This window comes from Schistocerca nitens, chromosome 3 (assembly GCF_023898315.1).
Source record: "Schistocerca nitens isolate TAMUIC-IGC-003100 chromosome 3, iqSchNite1.1, whole genome shotgun sequence".
In the NCBI taxonomy this organism is placed as follows: domain Eukaryota; kingdom Metazoa; phylum Arthropoda; class Insecta; order Orthoptera; family Acrididae; genus Schistocerca; species Schistocerca nitens.
In genome coordinates, this window is record NC_064616.1 from 927,326,763 (window position 1) to 927,349,653 (window position 22,891).

The 22,891-nt window shown below is 43.1% G+C and overlaps 1 protein-coding gene across 1 annotated transcript in view; it reads left to right on the forward strand.

Moving 5' to 3' along the window:
* LOC126249493 (dynein axonemal heavy chain 5) overlaps window positions 1-22,891 on the forward strand; it is an 856,962-nt gene that overhangs the window by 833,564 nt on the left and 507 nt on the right. Inside the window, 2 exon segments of the mRNA XM_049951144.1 lie at window positions 8,189-8,401; window positions 17,007-17,159. Coding sequence (XP_049807101.1) covers window positions 8,189-8,401; window positions 17,007-17,159 — 366 coding nt within the window.

A 22,891-nucleotide genomic window follows, 5' to 3' on the forward strand; every position in this document is an offset into this window, starting at 1 on the left:
TGTAATTCTGTCAGAGACAGCAAAGGACTTGGAAGAGCAGTTGAACGGAATTGATGGTGTCTTGAAGGGAGGATATAAGATGAACATCAACAAAAGCATGGCTGATTATGACGAAAATAACATAAATCATTCTGTATATCTCAATGTAAATAGTCTCTACAGATGGGGAATGATTCAGTTACTTCCCGCTCTCTGATTTTCCATGGCTGTCTATGGACAGTTTTGATGTAATGAGCCTACCAGACGATTCACCCGTTAGTTACATTTTAGAATTAGACCCTGAATATCGAGGTTGGTTGGTTGGTTGGTTTCGGGGAAGGAGACCAGACAGCGTGGTCATCGGTCTCATCGGATTAGGGAAGGATTGGGAAGGAAGTCGGTCGTGCCCTTTCAGAGGAACCATCCCGGCATTTGCCTGGAGTGATTTAGGGAAATCACGGAAAACCTAAATCAGGATGGCCGGACGCGGGATTGAACCGTCGTCCTCCCGGAATATCGAGGAACTTCACTCCAGTCTGCCATTATGCCCAGAGAAAATGGTACCAACACCAAGCATCATCAAGCCAGGAGTTGCAAAGAAACTGATTTACAAATTATATGATAAAAACTACGTGATTCACTACAGAAATCTGAAACAGTATCTGAACAATAATTTTATTATAAACAAAATTCGCCTGATAGTATCATTCCATCAAGCTCCTTGAGTGAATCCATTCATCATCGTTTGCAAACGTATCAATTTAAAAAACAATTTGGAAATTGTTTCAAACTAATAGATAACAGTGGTATTGCCAAAACTATACATAATGTGCGAAGAATAAGTGGTGTGAAGCTACTAACGCGAAGATAGATATAGAGCTGCTGATCCGATTATTGAAACATGGAATTTTAATGAAAAGTGGAGAGGAGGGAAAAGATAATGACAGGGACAAAGCCAAAGGTCAAATTTGGTCCAGAATACCCCTTGCATACATACTAACATCTTGCACTACTAAAGCCCCTTCCTTGTTTACAGCAGGTTTATAAGATGTTTGGTAATAACAATTATTAAATGTAACTCACATCCTTAACGCTCTCCTGCCTCCATCAGTATGTGTAGTTTTTCGGACAAAGGTCTCCCATGAACACTATGTGTTGCCATCTCGCTAAATGCAGAATTAATGACATGATTTCCTAGAGAACCGTCACCACTATTGATTCACAGAAGAAAATCATTATATGTATCATGACCTTTTTCTTTAAATTCGACAACCCATTTCAGATCGACATAGAGATCATCTTGAGATGAAAAACGTGTTTGTTGCACAGAAGTGTGTAACAAATGAAATATCCGGTGCCGATTCGAGAGCCTCTTGCAGACATTTCTTTGAGCAGTTGGGCATACAGCCTCAACAGTACATTACTTCCTCAGAAGTTCGTTCTCAACAATCAATCACCGTTTGCAAGCAAAAGTAAAATTTATAAATATAACACTAGGAGGAGAAATAATTTATGTATATCCATCAGTCAGCCTTAACGTGGCACAGAAAGTAATGAGATATTGTCATATAAATCTTTGATCATCCATCCAGTGATATAAGGAACTTAATAGATAATACAGTCATTTAATGGTCGCCATGTTGCCAATTTTTCATTGAGAGAGTGTACTATAATTGTAAAACTGATTCGTGCCACATCATTGTGATTCCCGGAGTATGCAGAGATTTAAAACAACCTAATATTACGGTATTTTGCTAATTTTTACTTTTGAACCGTCTAATTACAACTGAATGAAATACAATTTTCGTGCCATACGCGTTTCGCCTTTATTCATTGGAAAAATGTGTACATATTCCAGGCCACTGAAGCTGCCTTGAAAAGAATAAAGGTGAAAAGCACATGGCACGAAAATTATATTTCATTCAGTCGTAATTAGGCGGCCAAAAATTAAAAATTATCAAAATAGCCTAACATTACAAGCAACTGAGTATGACAGGACTACAAGAGTTGAAAATGAAACTAAACTAAGCTTATTAGAGATATAAGTCTGTCCAAGAAAGAAGTATAACCAGAAAAAAATTACATTCATCTTCACGTAAATCATTAACGAGAAATGCAATTGTCTCATCATCGAAAAGTGGTGGCGTTATGCTGGGAACCCAGTTTTCGTCGTCTGACAAAAGAGTGCTCTTATCAGCGCATTCGTCATAAGCTTGTGCAGAGCGCTTCATTGCTGATCAGACTGAAATGAGAAGGAGCCGTACAGCACTGATTTATATACGGGCGGCAGGTACCCATGTACCGAGAGAAGCAGACATCTGCCTTCGTGCGAATCTAGTACAGCGCTGACACTCGTAGTTTTCGTGGGAGCGAGAGTAGCTCGTGCAGCTCATGTCTGCACGTACCACAATCTATGCGCTTTTCGTGATAGCGGGAGTTAGCCATAGTTGACACACGTACGACAGGGTGACAATTTTGAACTATATGAAATAAAATCGCCATAACTTCTGAACGGTTTGCGTTAGGACGGTAAAACTGCACGGTTGGCTTCGGGACATTGTGGGAATTAGTGTGGTTTCGTTTAGCGACGAGACCCAATTTCATTTGGATGGGTTCGTCAATAAGCAAAACTGGCGCATTTGGGGGACTGAGAATCCTCGTTTCGTGATCGAGAAGTTTCTTCACCCTTAGTGGGTGACTGTGTGGTGTGCAATGTCCAGTCAAGGAGTAATTGGTGCGATATTCCTTGATGGCACGGTGACTTCGAATCGTACATGTAAGTTTTGGAAGATGATTTCATTCCCATTATCCAAAGTGACCCTGGTTTCAACGAGATATGGTTCATGCAAGACGGAGCACGGCCCCATCGAAGCAGGAGAGTGTTTGATGTCCTGGAGGAGCACTTTGGGGACCGCATTCTGGATCTGGGATACCCAGAGGCCACTGGCATGGGCCTCGATTGGACGCCATATTCTTCGGATCTGAACACATGCGACTCCTTTTTGTGGAGTTATATTAAAGACAAGGTGTACAGCAATAACCCCAAAACCATTGTTGAGCTGAAAACAGCCATTCAAGAGGTCATCAATAGCATCGATATTCCGACACTTCAGCGGGTCAAGCACAATTTCGCTGTTCGTCTCGCCACACCATCGCCAATGATGGCAAGCATATCGAACATGTTAAAACCTAAATAAATTGTGTGCACGCCGTAGTTTGTAACTAATTTACGTTTTTTTCATATAGTTCAATAATTGTCACCCTGTACTGGAAAGCCGACACGGTTGACTGGTACTACGTGCATATTCACAGTACTTCTAATCCAATGCTTCTTCAAGTGGTGCTTATACGGTACCACGATGATATTCCAAGATCCTGCGTCCAGCTGCTGCCTGTCAACGCCTGCTTATCAGTACAGTCACCTCACAGTTCCTCACAAGGTCCCTTGACACTTCTTTATGAGGAGTGCAGTGGAAAGAGTAAGTTAAGCCGGCCGGTGTGGCAGTGCGGTTCTAGGCGCTACAGTCTGGATCCGCGTGACCGCTGCGGTCACGGGTTCGAATCCTGCCTCGGGCATGGATGTGTGTGATGTCCTTAGGTTAGTTAGGTTTAAGTAGTTCTAAGTTCTAGGGTACTCATGACCTTAGAAGTTAAGTCCCATAGTGCTCAGAGCCATTTGAACCATTTTTGAGTAAGTTAATCACCTGAAACCTGTAAGTGGGGAGGTGGAAAATAGGAAGTGAATAAACAAAAAACATAATTTTTTTAAAAGGAAAAAAGAAACTATAGGTGTGGTACTTTCCACATCAAATCATCCAGCACAATTTTATGCTCTTCTTCTCCCTATGTTAGAATGTCCGAGTTGTTATCTGTAGGGCTTCGAATTAGAATCAGCTTCTGCTTAGCGTTCATCAGAATTCTGTTGCTGTTTTCAAAGAGGCGCGTGAGCGGAGGCATGCACTAAAGAAGTTATCTATCGATCCGTCTATGAATCACCCTGCATTTTGTAGAGCATTCAGAGCCGATGTTGTTGCAGAGGCGTATGTCATGAGCGTGGATGTGATCCCCATCTTTGTGGTGCGGTTATTTCAACTCAGTTAAGCTCGCATCTTGTTTATTGAAACAGCAAGGCGAATGCATTACGTGTAAGGCGTGAATTTACTGGTTGCCCGTGGCTTTCTTAGGTGTAAATATCCCCTCCAAATATAGTAAGCTCTTGCTTGGAAGTGTCAATACTTGTTGATGCTGAATAATAATTCATACCTTATCATTATTATAAAACATTTCTGAGGCAGACGGTTAGTGGGAATAATACTCCTGGCTCATGATACGCTCATCGTATTGAACTGCTTCCGGTGCAAAGTGTCTTCTGATGATTATGTTAGCCATATTTATACTTAATACCCATAATTTTGCTTCAGATGAAGACACACTATACTTTTTTCTCCGAGAAAATCAACTGCATTCGCATTCTGAGATACGATATCCAGCTCGAGATGATCTAATACCTGAACAATCACGGGAAGATATATTACATTACCGGGAACCTCTGCAATTTTACAACCAGGGCCCGCTCTATAAAAGAATGCATACATAGTACGGACTAATCTGTCGTTAAGGTACGAGTTCGTCATGATCTTACACTTTACACGAATCGTATTGACTAGTAATATGTCCACTCGTTGATTTGACTCGTAAATTTTATCAGTATTATGCTGGAGCGCTTGTCCCCTCGACAAATTTACTAGCGATCCTGTTGAACGTTTGTCGCTAAAGTCTACTGTCTCTTCTGTGGTTTTACTCTGTTTTCAGCTATATGCAAACGTTAATACGTTTGCGTTTAGTATTAACGTTTGCGTATAGCTTAAATCCTATTATAAATTGTTTTATACGCGCATTTAGATCGATAGTGTCGTAGATGCCAGGAGGAATCACGACGACTTCCCCACTCCTTAGATGCAGTTTATTATTTATCTCAGTAACATTAGCTGCGCTGTTGTATGTTTCCAGGCCGATCAGTGCTATACTCCACTTCCACCTGCTCAGATCTACAGGAGGAAAGTAATTCATTTTTAATTTAGACTAACGTTCTTTTAGATTTAGAATGAACGACATCGCATCTTAGCCTCGAATACTGCTTGCTTTTATGCAGTTGTCAGGAGAAACACTAGGCGGAAATATCCACAGAGTTATGAACATTTCAGCATGCTTTCACTGTCAACAATACCGTCACCGTGCATCTATTTCAGGCCCTCTAGCGTTTGAAGCATGCAGTACTCACCGTTGCGTGCAATTCAGATGTGTCTTGCTACCGTAAAAATGGAGACAGGCGCCATACATACAGCAAATAACTGAATTTTTTCGTCAATTTTATGGTGAAATCAGCGAATATTGTGCCAAAGTCAATTAAATCTCCACCTAAACAAGTGTAAACTCACTCTGCAGGTGTGATCTTATGCTTGTTACAACGAATATTGTACCAAAAGACCCCGCCACACTACGTCAATTAGAAAGACATCGAAACAATTTTGAAAACATCGAAAATTGTACTGAAATCACTGAAAATTTGGACCTACAGTAGTGTAAACCTTCCTATCCAGATGCTTTCGAAACGAATGTTGTATCGTCATCACTGAGTTTTGCGTTGCAAATAGCGAATATAGTACCGATATCAATAAAATTTGCACCTAAAGAAGTGCAAACTCTCTTTCTAAGTGTGATCTTATGCTTTTAAAATGAATATTGTACCCAGAACATTGAATTTCGCCATATCGGTCCACCTGTTTTCACACCCAATATAGTGTCGTGATTCTGTGTTGCATGGACTGGACAAGTTCCTGATGGTTTATTTATTTAATCGTATGGCTAGGGCCCCTCGCCGGGCAGGCCGTTCGCCGAGTGCCGGTCTTTCTGTTTGACGCCACTTCGGCGACCTGAAGTCGATGAGGATGAGAGGATGATGACGAGGACAGCACAACACCCAGTCCCTAGGCGGAGAAAATTCCCCGACCCAGCAGGGAATCGAAACTGGGCCCAGAGTATTGACAATCCGTCACGCTGACCGTTCAGCTACCGGGGGAGGACGTCCTTATGGTTTGAAAGGAATGAAATACATGTTGATGTTATTCTGTCTCCAGAAAGGACAGAATTGAACATCCGACTAACACTAGCGCTATAGACCTTCCGTTGTATGCATCAACTTAGCGATACTTCACATAGTAGATTTTGCATTTCTACTCTAATTTTGAACTCGCAGAACAGGTGTTCTGGCATATTATACGACTATCCATCACGTTAAGATGCTCTCATTTGTGCACAGATACAAAACCACAGCAGCTATAGAAAACTGAGAGTTCCACACACACTTTGACGAACAGTAATATAACGGCTTGTTTATGGTTCCAAGAAATCTAAGTCTTGTTCAAATGCTCAAATGTGTGTGAATTCCTCAGTGACCAAACTGCTGAGTTCATCGCTCCCTAGACTTACACACTACTTAAACTTATGCTAAGAACAATACACACACACCCATGCCCAGGGGAGGACTCGAGCCGGCCGGAGTGGCCGAGCAGTTCTAGGCGCTACAGTCTGGAACCGCGCGACCGCTACGGTCGCAGGTTCGAATCCTGCCTCGGGCATGGATGTGTGTGATGTCTTTAGGTTAGTTAGGTTCAAGTAGTTCTAAGTTCTAGGGCAGCAATGACCTCAGAAGTTAAGTCCCATAGTGCTCAGAGCCATTTGAACCACTTGGAGGACTCGAATTCCGGCGGGAGGGGCCGCGCAATCTGTGCCATTGCACCTCTAACCGCGTGGCCTCTCCGCGTGGCAAATCTAATTCTTCCATCCATCCACAAAAGTTAGTAGCAACTAACTAGTAAAGAAATAGGTGTGTATTTATTGTTTTTCATAGATTCAATATACAGGGTGATTCAAAAAGAATACCACAACTTTAGGAATTTAAAACTCTGCAACGACAAAAGGCAGAGCTAAGCACTATCTGTCGGCGATTTAAGGGAGCTATAAAGTTTCATTTAGTTGTACATTTGTTCGCTTGAGGCGCTGTTGACTAGGCGTCAGCGTCAGTTGATGCTAAGATGGCGACCGCTCAACAGAAAGCTTTTTGTGTTGTTGAGTACGGCAGAAGTGAATCGACGACAGTTGTTCAGCGTCCATTTCGAACGAAGTATGGTGTTAAACCTCCTGATAGGTGGTGTATTAAACGTTGGTATAAACAGTTTACAGAGAATGGGTGTTAGTGCAAAGGGAAAAGTTCTGGACGGCCGAGAACGAGTGATGAAAATGTAGCACGCATCCAGCAAGCATTTGTTCGCAGCCCAGGAAAATCGACTCGCAGAGCTAGCAGAGAGCTGAAAATTCCACAATCAACTGTGTGGAGAGTCCTACGAAAAAGGTTAGTTATGAAACCTGAACGTCAACTACCCGAGGCGATGGATCGGCCGCCAGGCAGCTCGTGACAGAGCACTTCATCACTGGCCTCCAAGAAGCCCTGATCTTACCCCCTGCGATTTTTTCTTATGGGGGTATGTTAAGGATATGGTGTTTCGGCCACCTCTCCCAGCCACCATTGATGATTTGAAACGAGAAATAACAGCAGCTATCCAAACTGTTACGCCTGATATGCTACAGAGAGTGTGGAACGAGTTGGAGTATCGGGTTGATATTGCTCGTGTGTCTGGAGGGGGCCATATTGAACATCTCTGAACTTGTTTTTGAGTGAAAAAAAAACCTTTTTAAATACTCTTTGTAATGATGTATAACAGAAGGTTATATTATGTTTCTTTCATTAAATACACATTTTTAAAGTTGTGGTATTCTTTTTGAATCACCCTGTATATAACCGCGCTAAATTCACATCGTCAAAAAAAATTCGTACTGTAATTATATTGAGAGAACATCGACATACACCAAATTTTTGTCAGTTGAATTACCTCCTATACGAGTTTAATGTTTACGAAAAAGTGAAATTACGTTCCTTAGGATTTCTTTTTTACTTTTGATGGACAACAACTTTATCTTCAACACAATTCTCCAAGGTTTGTCTTTTCTTTCTACAGTGACTTGGATTATTTCGTAGTAAATTAAGATGGCTGTGTCTACACATATCTACTTTGTATTACTACTACACTGTGGACTGTATGTAGTGACAGTAATGAAGAGAATTGTGAATATGATGTTTGTTACTTTGCAGGTGAAAGAAGCATTACAGAGAATGGGTGCGCTTCTGCCCATGAACATATTCCTCCGTCAAGAAATAGACCGCATCCAGCGCGTCATTCGTACAGTGCAGACAACGCTATGTGACCTGAAGCTTGCTATTGATGGGACGATCGTCATGAGCCAGGGACTTCGTCAGTCGCTGGATGCTATGTACGACGCTCGTATTCCGGAAAGCTGGCAGAAGGTATGACGTGAACAACGTTACAAACATAATCTGTTGTTATGCTTCTTGTTACCTGTAGCTAAGATATCAACAAACATTCTCATCTGCACACAGAAGTGTACTTTTAATTTGCGTCATTTGTTGCTGCCCAAAATTTTTGTTTAAACCTTTCAGTAATACACTGGTAATTAAAGTTGTTGACACTAACTTCATATTAAGGAATATGTCTCTAGCAGGATAGGAAGACTTTTTTGTGCCCCTCTTTGGATTTACCAGCATGAACGTGGCCACTGTCGCTGCCTTGCATGATCTAAAAACAGACCGATATTATATCTTGAAACAACGTAAGCGGAAATAGAGGCAAGCATAGCTATGTGAGATCATTAGGGTCGACGGTAGGAAAATTCGTACCGGAATTTCGTTAGAAACAACTTGTGACACCATACTCAAGAGTAACTTGGAATAACAGTTTCCATTCAGAACTTAGAAGATCCCGAACTTAAATTAATGTAAATGTATTTTTAATTAAATACGAGAGGCGTTTGAAAAGTCCGTGCAAAGCCCGAGAAAAGGCACCACCGGCGCGTATCGAGGTCATATTTAGCATCTTTGGAAAGAACGCACACCAAGTTTCAGCCATATTGGTCTATTTCTTTGTGTTTGGCATTCGTGTGAATCAAGGAAGTCGAGTGATTGTCAAAAAATGAACGAAAAAGAATTTCGAGTGGTGATTAAACATTACTTTATGAGAGGCAAAACGCCTCAGGAGACTAAAGAGAAGCTTGACAAACATTACGATGACTCTGCACCTTCTATTAGAACTGTTTATAAGCGGTTTCAAAATTTTCGGAGTGGCCATAGGGGCACAAGAGATGCTTAACGTTCTGGGCGCCCTGTGGAGGTTACGACTCCAGAAATCATTGATAAAATCCATGATATGATGATGGATGACAGAAGAGTTAAGGTGCGTGAGATTGCTAGTGCTGTGGGCATCTCGGGTGAACGGGTACATAATATTTTGCATAAACATTTGGACATGAGAAAGCTATCCGCAAGATGGGTTCCGCGATTGCTCACGCTTGACCAAAAACGGAATCGTGTGATGTGTTGCAAGGATAGTTTGCAGCTGTTCAGGAAGAATCCGCAGGACTTTAAGCATCGTTTAGTCAATGTGGATGAAACATGGATACATTACTATACTCCTGAGACCAAATAACAATCTCAACAATGGGTTACCAAGGGAGAATCTGCACCAAAATAGGCGAAGACCGTTCCTTCGGCCGGAAAGGTTATGGCGACTGTCTTTTGGGATTCGCAAGGGATAATCCTCATCGGCCATCTGGAAAATGGTAAAACTATTACAGGTGCATATTATTCATCGTTATTGGACCGTTCGAAAACCAAGCTGGAAGAAAAACGCCGGCGATTGGACCGCAAAAAAAGTCCTTTTTCATCACGACAATGTACCAGCACTCACCTCAGCAGTTGTGGTCGCAAAATAAATGGAAATAGGATTCCAACTCGATTCACATCCCCCCTATTCTCCAGCAGTGATTTTATCCAAACCAAGATACACTGACGGAAAGAAATCACAACCCCAAGAAAGAGCTGTGCGACGTAACGAAAGTTGGTAGGCGTGTTTCTATATATGAAGGATGATGTCTATTCTAATTCCACGCCAGTTGCCATAAGAATGGCGCTGGTAGCGCCGCTATGAGGATACAAATAAGGTTACACGCTGTAATAGTCGTGAGCGTTAGTTATCTCTTAAGAATCGACGTGATGAGTTGATGGTAGCCAAGAATACCTCTAAGGCGACAAAGACGCCACTATCGACACCTCACTGAGCTTGAACAAAGTCTTGTAATAGGGCTATGAAAAGATGGATGTTCCTTCTATGATACTGCGCAAAGACGTGGTAGGGACGTAGCCACTGTACATGATTGCCGGCAGCGGCGCTCACGATAATTGAAGGTCGCATTATCGAGAGGGAAGACCATCATGTTCGGCGTATGGCTCTGACCAATCGTACTGCATCTGCAGCAGCATTTTGGAACAGCAGTTGGCACCACAGTGACACAACGAACTGTCACAAATCGATTACTTCAAGGACAGCTCCGAGCCAAGCGCCCTGTAGCGTGCTTTCCACTGACCCCAGACCACCGCCATTTGCGACTCCAATGGTGTCAAGCGACAGCTCATTGGAGGGCAGGGCGGAGAACGACTGTATTTTAGGCCAGTGGAGGGCCTGCAACCAGCCTATATGTGTGCTAGACACACAGGGCCTAAACCTGGAGCTATGGTCTAGAGTGCGATTTCGTACGACAAAAGGAAGCTGTCTTGTGATTATCCCACGCACCCTGACTGCAAATTTTTACGTCAGACTGGTGATTCGATCTCTAGTGCTCCGATTCGTGAAAAGCATTGCAGGGGGTGTGTGGGCTTGCAATGTTAATTACTTAAATATGTTCTCAGAATTTCATTACTCTTCATTAATTATTTTTGGGTGCTGCGATGTTTTCCTGGCAGTGTATTTAAAAAGTTCTCTCTTTCATGTAACAATCAAAACACCAAATTTATAACTAACAAAAGTTGCACAACTATATTTTCATTTCAAATTTACACAATATAATACCCAAAATATAAGTAATCCCATATGCAATGAGCGTCTCTGGTTGTTACAATTCTAGCTCCCACTCAATCATGATACTTGCTGCCAGCTATTGGTGGTTAGAGCTAATCAGAAATGTTGTTCTATAGAGAGATGGTGTGCATGTTCACATTCCGTCATAAACCCATCTCACGTTAAACAGTGGAAAACCCAGGACGGAATAACGACAATTTTATGTAAAGGACAGATTTATACCCACCATACAGTCACTGAGTTGTGGACAGGCACAACATAAAGGCTGCTATACATCTGAGCTTTCAGTGAAAAGGTCTTCCTCTAAAGTAGAAAACGCATGCACACACACACACACACGCACACACACACAAGCACAATGCACATAAACATGAGCACTGCCTTTGGCCGCTGAAGCCAGACCACACAGAGCAACTGGATCTGATGGGAGAAGCAATCTGTGTATGGGGGGGGGGGGGGGGTAAGGAGGCTGGGGCAGAGAGGGGATGGGATGGCAGGGTAGAGGTGAGGGATGGTGCTGCTTATGGGGGCAAGGTAAGGCTGCTGGATGAATTGAGGAGGTTTGAGGAATTGGGTGTAGGGGGGAGCAGCGGGAAGGGCAAGCAGTAGAGAAGGGAAAAAGACTATTGGGTGCATTGGAGGAATAGAGGGCTATGTAGTACTAAAATGGGAGCAGGAAAGGGTATGGTGGGTGAAGGATAGGGATTAGCGAAGGTTGAGGCCAGGGTGTTGTAGGAATATAGGATAAATTGCAGAGAGAGTTCCCACCTGGACAGTTCAGAAAAGCTGGTGTTGGTAGGAAGGTTCCAGGTGGTGCAGTCATTAAAGTGAAGCACATTGTATTGGGCAGCACCTTCAGCAACTGTGTGGTTCATCTATGTCTTGGCCACAGTTTGTCATTGCTGATTCATGTGGACAGACAACTTGTTGGGTGTCATGCTCACATAGAAAGCAGCACAGTGGCTGCAGCTTAGTTTGTAGGTCACACGACTGCTTTGAAGGAATAGGTGATACCTGTGACTGAACTGAAGTAAGTGGTTGTGGGATGATGTATCAGATAGGTCTTGCATCTAGGTCTATTGAAGGGATATGAGGCATGAGGCAAGGGGTTGGGATCAGGGGTAGAGTAGGGATGGACAACGATACTGCGTATGTTTGGTAGGTGGTGGAATACCACTGTGGGAGGGATGGAAAGGTTAGTGGGTAGGATATCCCTTATTTCAGGGCACGATGAGAGGTCGTCGAAACCCTGGCAGAGAATGTGATTCAGTTGCTCCAGTCCTGGGTGGTATTGAGTCATGAGGGGAGTACTCCTTTGTGGATGGGTGGAGGGAATGAGGGAGGTGGTAGAGGACTGGAGAGACAAGGCATTGGAGATCTGTTCCTCCCCCCTCTCCCCGCACCCCTGCACCCCTCTAACCACCCAACTGCACCAAGCACCCCTCCCTTGCTTTCACAAGCATCACTAAGCCTTCCCCCACCACTACCCTGCTATCCCTTCCTCTCCCAGTCCCAGCCTCCTTAACCCTACCACCCTCAGATTGCTTCTCCCAACAAGTGTAGTTGCTGTGAGCAGTCCAGCCTCGGTGGCCACAGCCACTGCTCATGTACATGTGAGTTGTGTTTGTGTGAATGTGTGTCTTCTACTTTTGAAGAAAGCCTTAGCCAAAAGTTTAAATGCATAGCAGTCTTTTTGTTGTGTCTGTCTGGACTCGGTGTCTCCTCTATATCGTGAATAACAATCTCTCCTTTTCATAGTATTGTTGACACATCTCACATTCGCAACAGTACATGGAGTTCATATAGAGAACGTAAAGCCTATTGAGACACCTAGGTATTTCGGCTTTCAAGCTTGTTCAGAAGACAAGTCACTGAACTAATAAGAATATAGACTACAAATTAGGAGGTGTAAGATTAGTTTTCCCTGGCAGGTGCAAACAGTTAAAAATTAAACACATTACGCCGGATAAGAAAAAATCATCAGCAAACTTCCATCTGTGACGGTCAACGTGTGTTTGAAGGTATAACAAAAAGTAATCGCAGGACGTTTTCGCAGAATTATTCACGGATTCGGGCTGAATGCCTTTCATGGCCAACTTAACAAATAACAAGCGCTTCATAGGACCCACAATATTAAACTGAACTGAACAGCGAAATCAAATAACAAATATAACAAGGAAACTGCTTCTACTCCACAACAAATATTAACGTCCTGTATTACACAATAAATTTGCAGATGTTCTCTGTTATGAGGCTGTAAAATATTGACAAGATGCTTTGTTCAACAGAAGTCTGCAAGTGGACGCTGGTTTACAATGAACGGTGTTACAGCAACCAACTAAAAATGCGAAGAAAAAATGTGCTAACAATTTGTCTGCGCCGACAGCCTGTGGTAATACTGAAACCGAAATAAAGCGTGGTGTTCTGGACCGTAATAAATATTAGTTTGAACTTTTACGTTACCAGCAAGGACTGACAGATAGAGGCTTCATAATGCTTGATGCTACTACGCACGATTTTTTTTAATGTAGAACGTGAAAAAAGTCAATTCCAACACTTGGTGGTGCGAATGATGTTAACAAGAACAAAGTAAAATAGCCACCTGAAACTTTGAGAGTAGCTGTGATGGAAATAAAATAATCAACAATTTTCGTGATATGCATGCCTCACAGGAATCATCTAATACACTATGTTATCAAAAATATCCGGAAACATAGCTGAAAATGACTTATAAGTATGTCGCGCCCTCCATCGGCAATGCTGGAATTCAATATGGTGTTGGCCCACCCTTAGGCTTGATGACAGCTTCCACTCTCGCAGGCATACGTTCAATCAGGTACTGGACGGTTTCTTCGGGAATGGCAGACGATTCTTCACGGAGTGCTGCACTGAGGAGAGGTATCGATGTCAGTCCTGGCATGAAGTCGGCGTTCCAAAACATCCCAAAGGTGTTGTATAGGACTCTGGTCATGACTCTGTGTAGGACAGTCCACTACAGGGATGTTATTGTCACGTAACCACTCCGCCACAGGCCATGCATTATGAACAGGTGCTCGATCGTGTTGAAAGATGCAATCGACATCCCCGAATTGCTCTTCAACAGTGGGAGCAAGAAAGTGCTTAAAACATCAATGAAGGCCTGTACTGTGATGGTGCCATGCAAAACAACAAGGGGCGCAAGCCCCCTCCATGAGAAACATGACCACACCGTAACACCACCACTTCCGAATTTTCTGTTGGCACTATACATGCTGGTACAGAAGAACGTGCATGCACCCTGAGAGATGCAGCTCTCCTTCGGACTGTAGTAGCTGTACACTATGTGATCAAAAGTATCCGGACACCTGGCTGAAAATGACTTACAAGTTTGTGGCGCCCTCCATAAGTAATGCTGGAATTCAATATCGTGTTCCTCCACCCTTAGCCTTGATTACAGCTTCCACTCTCGCAGGCATACGTTCAATCAGGTGCTGGAAGGTTTCTTGGGGAATGGCAGCCCATTCTTGACGGAGTGCTGCACTGAGGAGAGGCACCGATGTCTATCGGTGAAGCCTGGCACGGAGTCGGTGTTCCAAAACATCCCAAAGGTGTTCTATATGATTGAGATCAGGACTCTGTGCAGGCCAGTCCATTACAAGGATGTTACTGTCATGTAACCACTCCGCCACAGGTCGTGCATTATGAACAGGTGGTCGATAGTGTTGAAAGGTGCAATCGCCATCCCCGAATTGCTCTTCAACAGTGGGAGCAAGAAAGTACTTAAAACATCAATGTAGGCCTGTGTTGCGATAGAGCCACGCAAAACGACAAGGGGTGCAAGCCCCCTCCGTGAAAAACACGACCACACTATAATACCACCGCCTTCGAATTTTAAGCCGGCAGTTGTGGCCGAGCGGTTCTATGCGCTTCAGTCCGGAACCACGCTGGTGCTACGGTCGCAGGTTCGAATCCTGTCTCGGGCATGGATGTGTGTGATGTCCTTAGGTTAGTTAGGTTTAAGTAGTTCTAAGTCTAGGGGACTGATGACCTCAGATGTTAAATCCCATAGTGCTCAGAGCCATTTGAACCTCCGAATTTTACTGTTGGCACTACACACGCTGGCAGATGACGTTCACCGGGCATTCGCCATACCCACACGCTGCGATCGGATCGCGACGTTGTGTATCGTGATTAGTCACTCCACACAACATTTTTCCACTGTTCAATCGTCCAATGCTTACGCTGCTTACATCAAGCGAGGCGTCGTTTGGCATTTACCGGTGTGATGTGTGGCTTATGAGCAGCCGCTCGACCATGAATGGAATTCCTGTGTGATGATCTGGATAAATGTCTGCCTATTACACATTACAACCCTCTTCAACTGTCGGCGGTCTCTGTCAGTCAACATACGAGGTCGGCATGTATGTTTTTGTGCTGTATGTGTCCCTTCACGTTTCCACTTCACTATCATATCGGAAACAGTGGGCCTAGGGATGTTTAGGAATGTGGAAATCTCACGTACAGACGTATGACACAAGTGACACCCAATCACCTGACCACGTTCGAAGACCGTGAGTTCCGTGGAGCGTCCCATTCTGCTCTCTCACGATGTTTAATGACTATTGAGGTCGCTGATATGGAATACCTGGCAGTAAGTGACAGCACAATGCACGTAATATGAAAAAGGTATTTTTGGGGGTGTCCGGATACTTTTGATCACATAGTGTATATTCGTCTTGCGTAAAAGAGATTGAAAAGGCAGGGTAGTATCTACAAAACGATCTGCTAATCGATTGCAAATACATGTTTTCCTGTGTGTTTTATATCTCCTCTGTTTACTAGTAGTGCCCACTGATTTCTTCTTCCTCCATTCCATGGTAGAGCGTGCATAAAATACCTTTTTATTTCTGTTACTCATGTTTATAGTTTGTTACATTCAACAATGAGGTATGTTGTATTCCTGATAAAATTTCAATTCATATTAATTCGGTATAAGCATATATTTTCATTAGAGTATTATCAGTCAACATTTGTTTATTATCATTTCCATTGGGTAATGAATATAGAATTTAAATAAAAATAAGAAAATAGTTGTTACTTACGAGATTCGAGCCACAGACTTCTCCGTCACCAAACTATGACCGTGGCCGGTCAGCTATCGGCAATTATGTTAACAAGCAAGATATGTTTTATACTTACCAGAGCTCGAAAATCCCACTGCTTTAGGAAATTGATGTCAGGATGTTGTCTTTCAAATCCTTTAAATTGAAGAAAATCTCGTAGAGCGTCAGTGTCTAATCTCTCCTCGTCAGCTAAAATCTCATATTTACATCCTCAGACGCGAAATCTATGTAGCCTGCTGGTTAACCAACGTGCAGACACAGAGTGCACAACAAATCGAAAAAACCCAACTACAATTCAGTCTTTCTCACAAGTCTTGTAAACAATATTCCAACACCGAAAATCACTGCCAACATCCGAATCGAATGATACCCGTGGACGAAATATGTGGTCACAGCTGATGAGTCAGTCACGTGCGACTCTACCCATTGCTCCTCTCCCCCTTCTCCCTTTCCCTCTCTCTCTCCCTCCTCTCTCTGTCTCTCTCTCTCTCTCTCTCTCTCTCTCTCTCTCTAGAGGAACCCTTCGCATCCGTAATCCTACTATCCTACTTCTATAGGTGCAATGAGATCCTTTGATACATTACATGCACGGTGGTGTTCTATCAGCCATCATGATGCGGACAGCTTTACTCCAGTGTATATGTAAAGCAGTACACATCTGATGACGAACGTTTCGCCTTCCAAGTCTGTTACAGCAAGAGATAAAGAAAATCAGTCATTGTTTATGTAGTTTAATGTTCACTTAGCCGATGTGTGGTACAGTGTGTTATATCTTTTCCCATATCGAGACACGAAGGTGTGAACTATTCTGCTTCTAACGTTAAAATAAGTGATACAGACTAAAATAAAGTGCTGAAGATACTTCCGTGTCGATTTATAGGTATCGTGGGAGTCGGCGACGCTGGGGTTCTGGTACACCGAACTGCTAGAGAGGGACGCTCAGTTCCGGCGCTGGTGTACCCACGGCAGGCCCAACGTCTTCTGGATGACAGGATTCTTCAACCCACAGGGATTTCTAACCGCCATGCGCCAGGTACGTTCATACCGTCTGAGACGTAGCTTCCAATTGCTGGAAGTTTGAAACATTCCAGGGTATCAGGAAAGTAACCTCCGTCTTCACATAAAAAGCGAAGTAGTGAGGGGATACTCCGACTCACGCAGAAGATCACTGTGCTCAGAGCTGCGATAACGAGAAGGCAAAATCATTTCTAGTTTTTGGCGATAAATTACAAACCTGTTGAAATTCGTCGCGAGATTTGTGCTGTGTCGTTGTTGTGGTCTTCAGTCCTGAGACTGGTTTGATGCAGCTCTCCATGCTACTCTATCCTGTGTAAGCTTCTTCATCTCCCAGTACGTACTGCAGCCTACACCCTTCTGAATCTACTTAGTGTATTCATCTCTTGGTCTCTCTCTACGATTTTTACCCTCCACGCTGCCCTCCAATACTAAATTGGAGATCCCTTGATGCCTCAGAACGTGTCCTACCAACTGATCCCTTCTTCTAGTCAAGTTGTGCCACAATCTCCTCTTTTCCCCAATCCTATTCAATACCTCCTCATTAGTTGTGTGATCTACCCATCTAATCTTCAGCATTCTTCTGTAGAACCACATTTAGAAAGCTTCTATTCTCTTCTTGTCCAAACTATTTATCGTCCATGTTTCACTTCCATACATGGCTACACTCCATACAAATACTTTCAGAAACGACTTCCTGACACTAAAATCTATACTCGTTGTTAACAAATTTCTCTTCTTCAGAAACGCTTTCCTTGCCATTGCCAGTCTACATTTTATATCCTCTCTACTTCGACCATCATCAGTTATTTTGCTCCCCAAATAGCAAAACTCCTTTATTACTTTAAGTGTCTCATTTCCTAATCTAATTCCCTCAGCATCACCCGACTTAATTGGACTACATTGCATTATCCTAGTTTTGCTTTTGTTGATGTTCATCTTATATCCTCCCTTCAAGACACTGTCCATTCCATTCAACTGCTCTTCCAAGTCCTTTGCTGCCTCTGACAGAATTACAATGTCATCGGCGAACCTTAAAGTTTTTATTTCTTCTCCATGGATTTTAATACCTACTCCGAATTTTTCTTTTGTTTCCTTTAGTGCTTGCTCAGTATACAGATTGAATAACATCGGGGAGAGGCTGCAACCCTGTCTCACTCCCTTCCCAACCACTGCTTCCCTTTCATGTCCCTCGACTCTTATAACTGCCATCTGGTTTCTGAACAAATCGTAAATAGCCTTTCGCTCCCTGTATTTTACCCATGCCACCTTCAGAATTTGAAAGAGAGTATTCCAGTCAACATTGCCAAAAGCTTTTTCCAAGTCTACGATGCTATAAACGTAGGTTTGCCTTTTCTTAATCTATTTTCTAAGATAAGTCGTAGGGTCAGTATTGCCTCACGTGTTCCAACATTTCTACGGAATCCAAACTGATCTTCCCCGAGGTCGGCTTCTACCAGTTTTTCCATTTGTGCTGTACACCGACCGAATGTGATGACCGATGGTGGCGCGCACGTGTTGTCGTTCAGGAGTAGAAGGATGAGTTTTCACGATGATGAGAGAAGTGAACGTCAGGTCGCAGTTGTGACACTTCAAGTGGATCGCTTGCCCTACAGGCTAAACTTGGCTCCGAGCGATTTCCACCTCTTCGTGCATATTAAAAAGCGATGTTTTCCCAACGTTTTGTCACCGAACAACAACTTCCTAGATTCTATCACCTGTTCGGCTGCAATACCAAACGCCAAAATTTTTTACAGTGGGAACTGATCAACTCGCTGATGTAGTTTCAAAATTTTTCTAGTAAACCTTCTTCAGTATTGCCGTATTTTATTCACAGTTTTACGGAGATTACTCTCGGAATAGCACTTTTCTGGACGTAATTAAAATTTTCCTAAATTCAGAAGCAGTTATGAAATCATTATGCCTACATCTAGTTTAAACCGCCTCAAGTAATTAATTTTTTCAGGACAAAATACATTTTCATAAAAAGTAATTAAAAGTTCACGGAACATCGCCGTTGATACATGTTTTGGTAACAACAAATAGTAATACAATAGAGCGTCGATTATCCCAACGGCGTTGCCTCTGCTAACACCGGTTCCCGTCACGCTTGGCTACCACTTGGATGGGTGACCGTCCGTGTTTGCAGAATGCTGTTTGCAAGCGGGGTGCACTCAGCCTTTGTGAGGCTAACTAAGAAGCTACTGAATGAAAAGTAGCAGCTGCGGTCACGAAAACTGACAACGGCCTGGAGAGCTGTGTGCTGGCCACATACCCCTCCACATCCGCATCCAGTGATCCCTATGAGCTGAGGATGACACAGCGCTGGGTCGGTACCGTTGGGCCTTCGGAGGCCTGTTCGAACGGAGGAAAGCGTCCATTATGCGAACTAATTGGGATACATGGACGTTTAGAAAAAGCAGTTTATTCGGATAATCGAACTATTTACTCTTTTTTACCAATTTAACGATAAAAACTATGTATTCAGAATGAGATTTTCACTCTGCAGCGGAGTGTGCGCTGATATGAAACTTCCTGGCAGATTAAAACTGTGTGCCCGACCGAGATTCGAACTCGGGACCTTTGCCTTTCGCGGGCAAGTGCTCTACCAACTGAGCTACCGAAGCACGACTTACGCCCGCTACTCACAGCTTTACTTCTGGCAGTACCTCGTCTCCTACCTTCCAAACTTTACAGAAGCTCTCCTGCGAACCTGCGAAGCTGTGAGTACCGGGCCTGAGTCGTGCTTCGGTAGCTCAGTTGGTAGAGCACTTGCCCGCGAAAGCCAAAGGTCCCGAGTTCGAGTCTCGATCGGGCACACAGTTTTAATCTGCCAGGAAGTTTCAAAACTATGTATATTTGTAAATAATATGAAAATCTTTTCATTGCAATGGCAAGTGCAGTAGGAGAGTATGTAATAAAATCTAGTAAAGAAAAAAATGTGTGATACATTGCATGTACAGTACGTATAGAATTAACGCTTAAAAATCCTTAAGCATGGTGTGTCTAAGCAAGTCTCTCCGCTTACGAGTAGCTACGTCATGCACTTTTGCAGGACAGATATCTAATACTGGCCGCTTTCAATTGAGCTTTAAACCATCGCAAGGTTGTATATAAACATGTAAAGGCTTCAGAATCAGCAGGTATATTCTCATCTTCATTTTCTGCACCACTGGTTGATGAAATACTGCCGCTGACAGCTTCGTCAGTGACGAGGTTTACAGTTTCGTTATTCTGCGTGATTTGGTACCCTGTGTCTGCATCGTCGACGCTCATCCATTCTTGGACGTCTTTTTCATCACATCATGGCAGTTGATTTGGTTTTACCACACTGAGCATTTCAGATATATTACTCTGTTCGGCATTTGCAATCAAGCAATTAAACTGCCATAACCCAATCACTTTTATGAAGGCGTCCTTTTCGTCTAAGATATCACATGATGGGTGAGTAGGTGCGCTGGCTCAAAGCAATGATGTTTTCTCTGTTTTGCCGTTCTTTAACTCTTGAACTTTTATGAAGGGTACAAAAACTTCCATAAAACATTCAGTGAAGATAATACTATCCATCCAGGCGCTCTTCTGTGAGGTGTAAGCAATGCGAATCGCCGGCACATTAACGTATTTGAAACAACGCGCTTTCTTACTTTTACCGGCGGCCGGTGTGGCCGTGCGGTTCTAGGCGCTTCAGTCTGGAACCGCGTGACCGCTGCGGTCGCAGATTTGAATCCTGCCTCGGGCATGTATGTGTGTGACGTCCTTAGGTTAGTTAGGTTTAAGTAGTTCTAAGTTCTAGCGGACTGATGACCACAGATGTTAAGTCCCATAGTGCTCAGCCGGCCGCGGTGGTCTAGCGGTTCTAGGCGCTCAGTCCGGAACCGCGAGACTGCTACGGCCGCAGGTTCGAATCCTGCCTCGGGCATGGATGTGTGTGACGTCCTTAGGTTAGTTAGGTTTAAGTAGTTCTAAGTTCTAGGGGACTGACGACCACAGATGTTAAGTCCCATAGTGCTCACAAGGGAACCTCCCCATCGCACCCCCCTCGGATTTAGTTATAAGTTGGCACAGTGGATAGGCCTTGAAAAACTGAACATAGATCAATCGAGAAAACAGGAAGAAGTTGTGTGGAACCGTGAAAAAAATTAGTAAAATATACAAACTGAGTAGTCCATGCGCAAGATAGGTTACATCAAGTAGACTTTGAGCTCAGAAGCGCCGTGGTCCCGTGGTTAGCGTGAGTAACTACATAACGAGAAGTCCTTGTTTCAAGTCTTCCCGCGACTGAAAATTTTACTTTCTTTATTTTCGCAAAGTTATGATCTGTCCGTTCGTTCATTGACGTCTCTGTTCACTGCAATACGTTTAGTGTCTGTGTTTTGCGACCGCACCGCAAAACCGTGCGATTAGTAGACGAAAGGGGAACCGAAAACATTTGATCGCAAGGTCATAGGTCAACCGATTCCTCCACGGAAAAACACGTCTGATATATTCTATACGACACTGGTGACGGCATGTGCGTTACGTGACAGGAATATGTTGTCGACCCACCTAACTTGTACACTTAGTGAATGGTTAAAAAGATTCTTCTACCTTGCCCGATTTAGGTTTTCTTGTGGATGTGATAATCGCTCCCAAAAAAGTGATGAAAACATAAGAGTTTGTCACATAAACTGAAAATAAAAAATTAAACTTTTCACCCGAGGGAAGACTTGAACCTAGGACCTTTCGTTCCGTAGCTGCTCTCGCTAACCATGGGACCACGGCGCTCGTTGACTCCCACTGTCCTTGATGTTGCCTATGTTCGCATGGACTACTCAGTTTGTATGTTTTACTAATTTTTTTCATAGTTCCACAAAACTTCTTCCTGTTTTCTCGATTGATCTGTGTTCAGTTTTTCAAGGCCTATCCACTGTGCCAACTTATAACTAAATCTGAGGGGGGGGTGCGATGGGGAGGTTCCCTTGTCAGAACCATTTGAACCCATAGTGCTCAGAGCCATTTGAACCATTTTTGAATCTTGCTTTTACCAATGACAAGCATAGGCAATCGCTGGCGTCTTCTAACGTTAGGTCAAGCTAAAGTAGTAACACGATCCTTGCTTATTTCAGGACCAGATGCTGCTAATTCACTATGTGAAGGAAGAGTTTTTCTACGCAAAGCTTTCCGATTGAATCCAGTTTCGTCAGCATTGTAAAAGTTTTCGAAAGCATAATCTTTTTCCCGCAATACACCCCCTTACTTTGATTATGAAAGAATCAGCTGCTGAATAATCAACAGGTAGTTTTTCTCCTTGTATGTTAAGCTCTCGGATGCCGTGTAAGCGTGTTAACCAGCACATGCTTGCTTTAAAATCTGACGGTCCTCCAAGATTTTCATTAAACTGAATTGCATTTTCACATGGTTGGATAAAAAGAATACAGAAAAATAAATTGAAGGCATGAATTAGCTATTCGTATTATGCATAATGATACCCTCATGATAGTACACGAAGAGGTCCCCAGAAGAGGTGCACATAATGTTGTGTAGAAAACTATAACTCTTTTTGAGTCAGTAGAAGTATTTTTGAAAATTTCATTAAACATTTAAAATTATTCGAGTATATTTGGATAAATGAATTGCTCCAGTATTTTATGTAGAATTTCCAATGTATATGAGCCATCTTTTATGCATAACATTCGAACAGCTATATCCGTACGACCACTGAAAATTTCTCATCCTAACCACTCCTGAACGATCATTCCTTCCGAAACACCG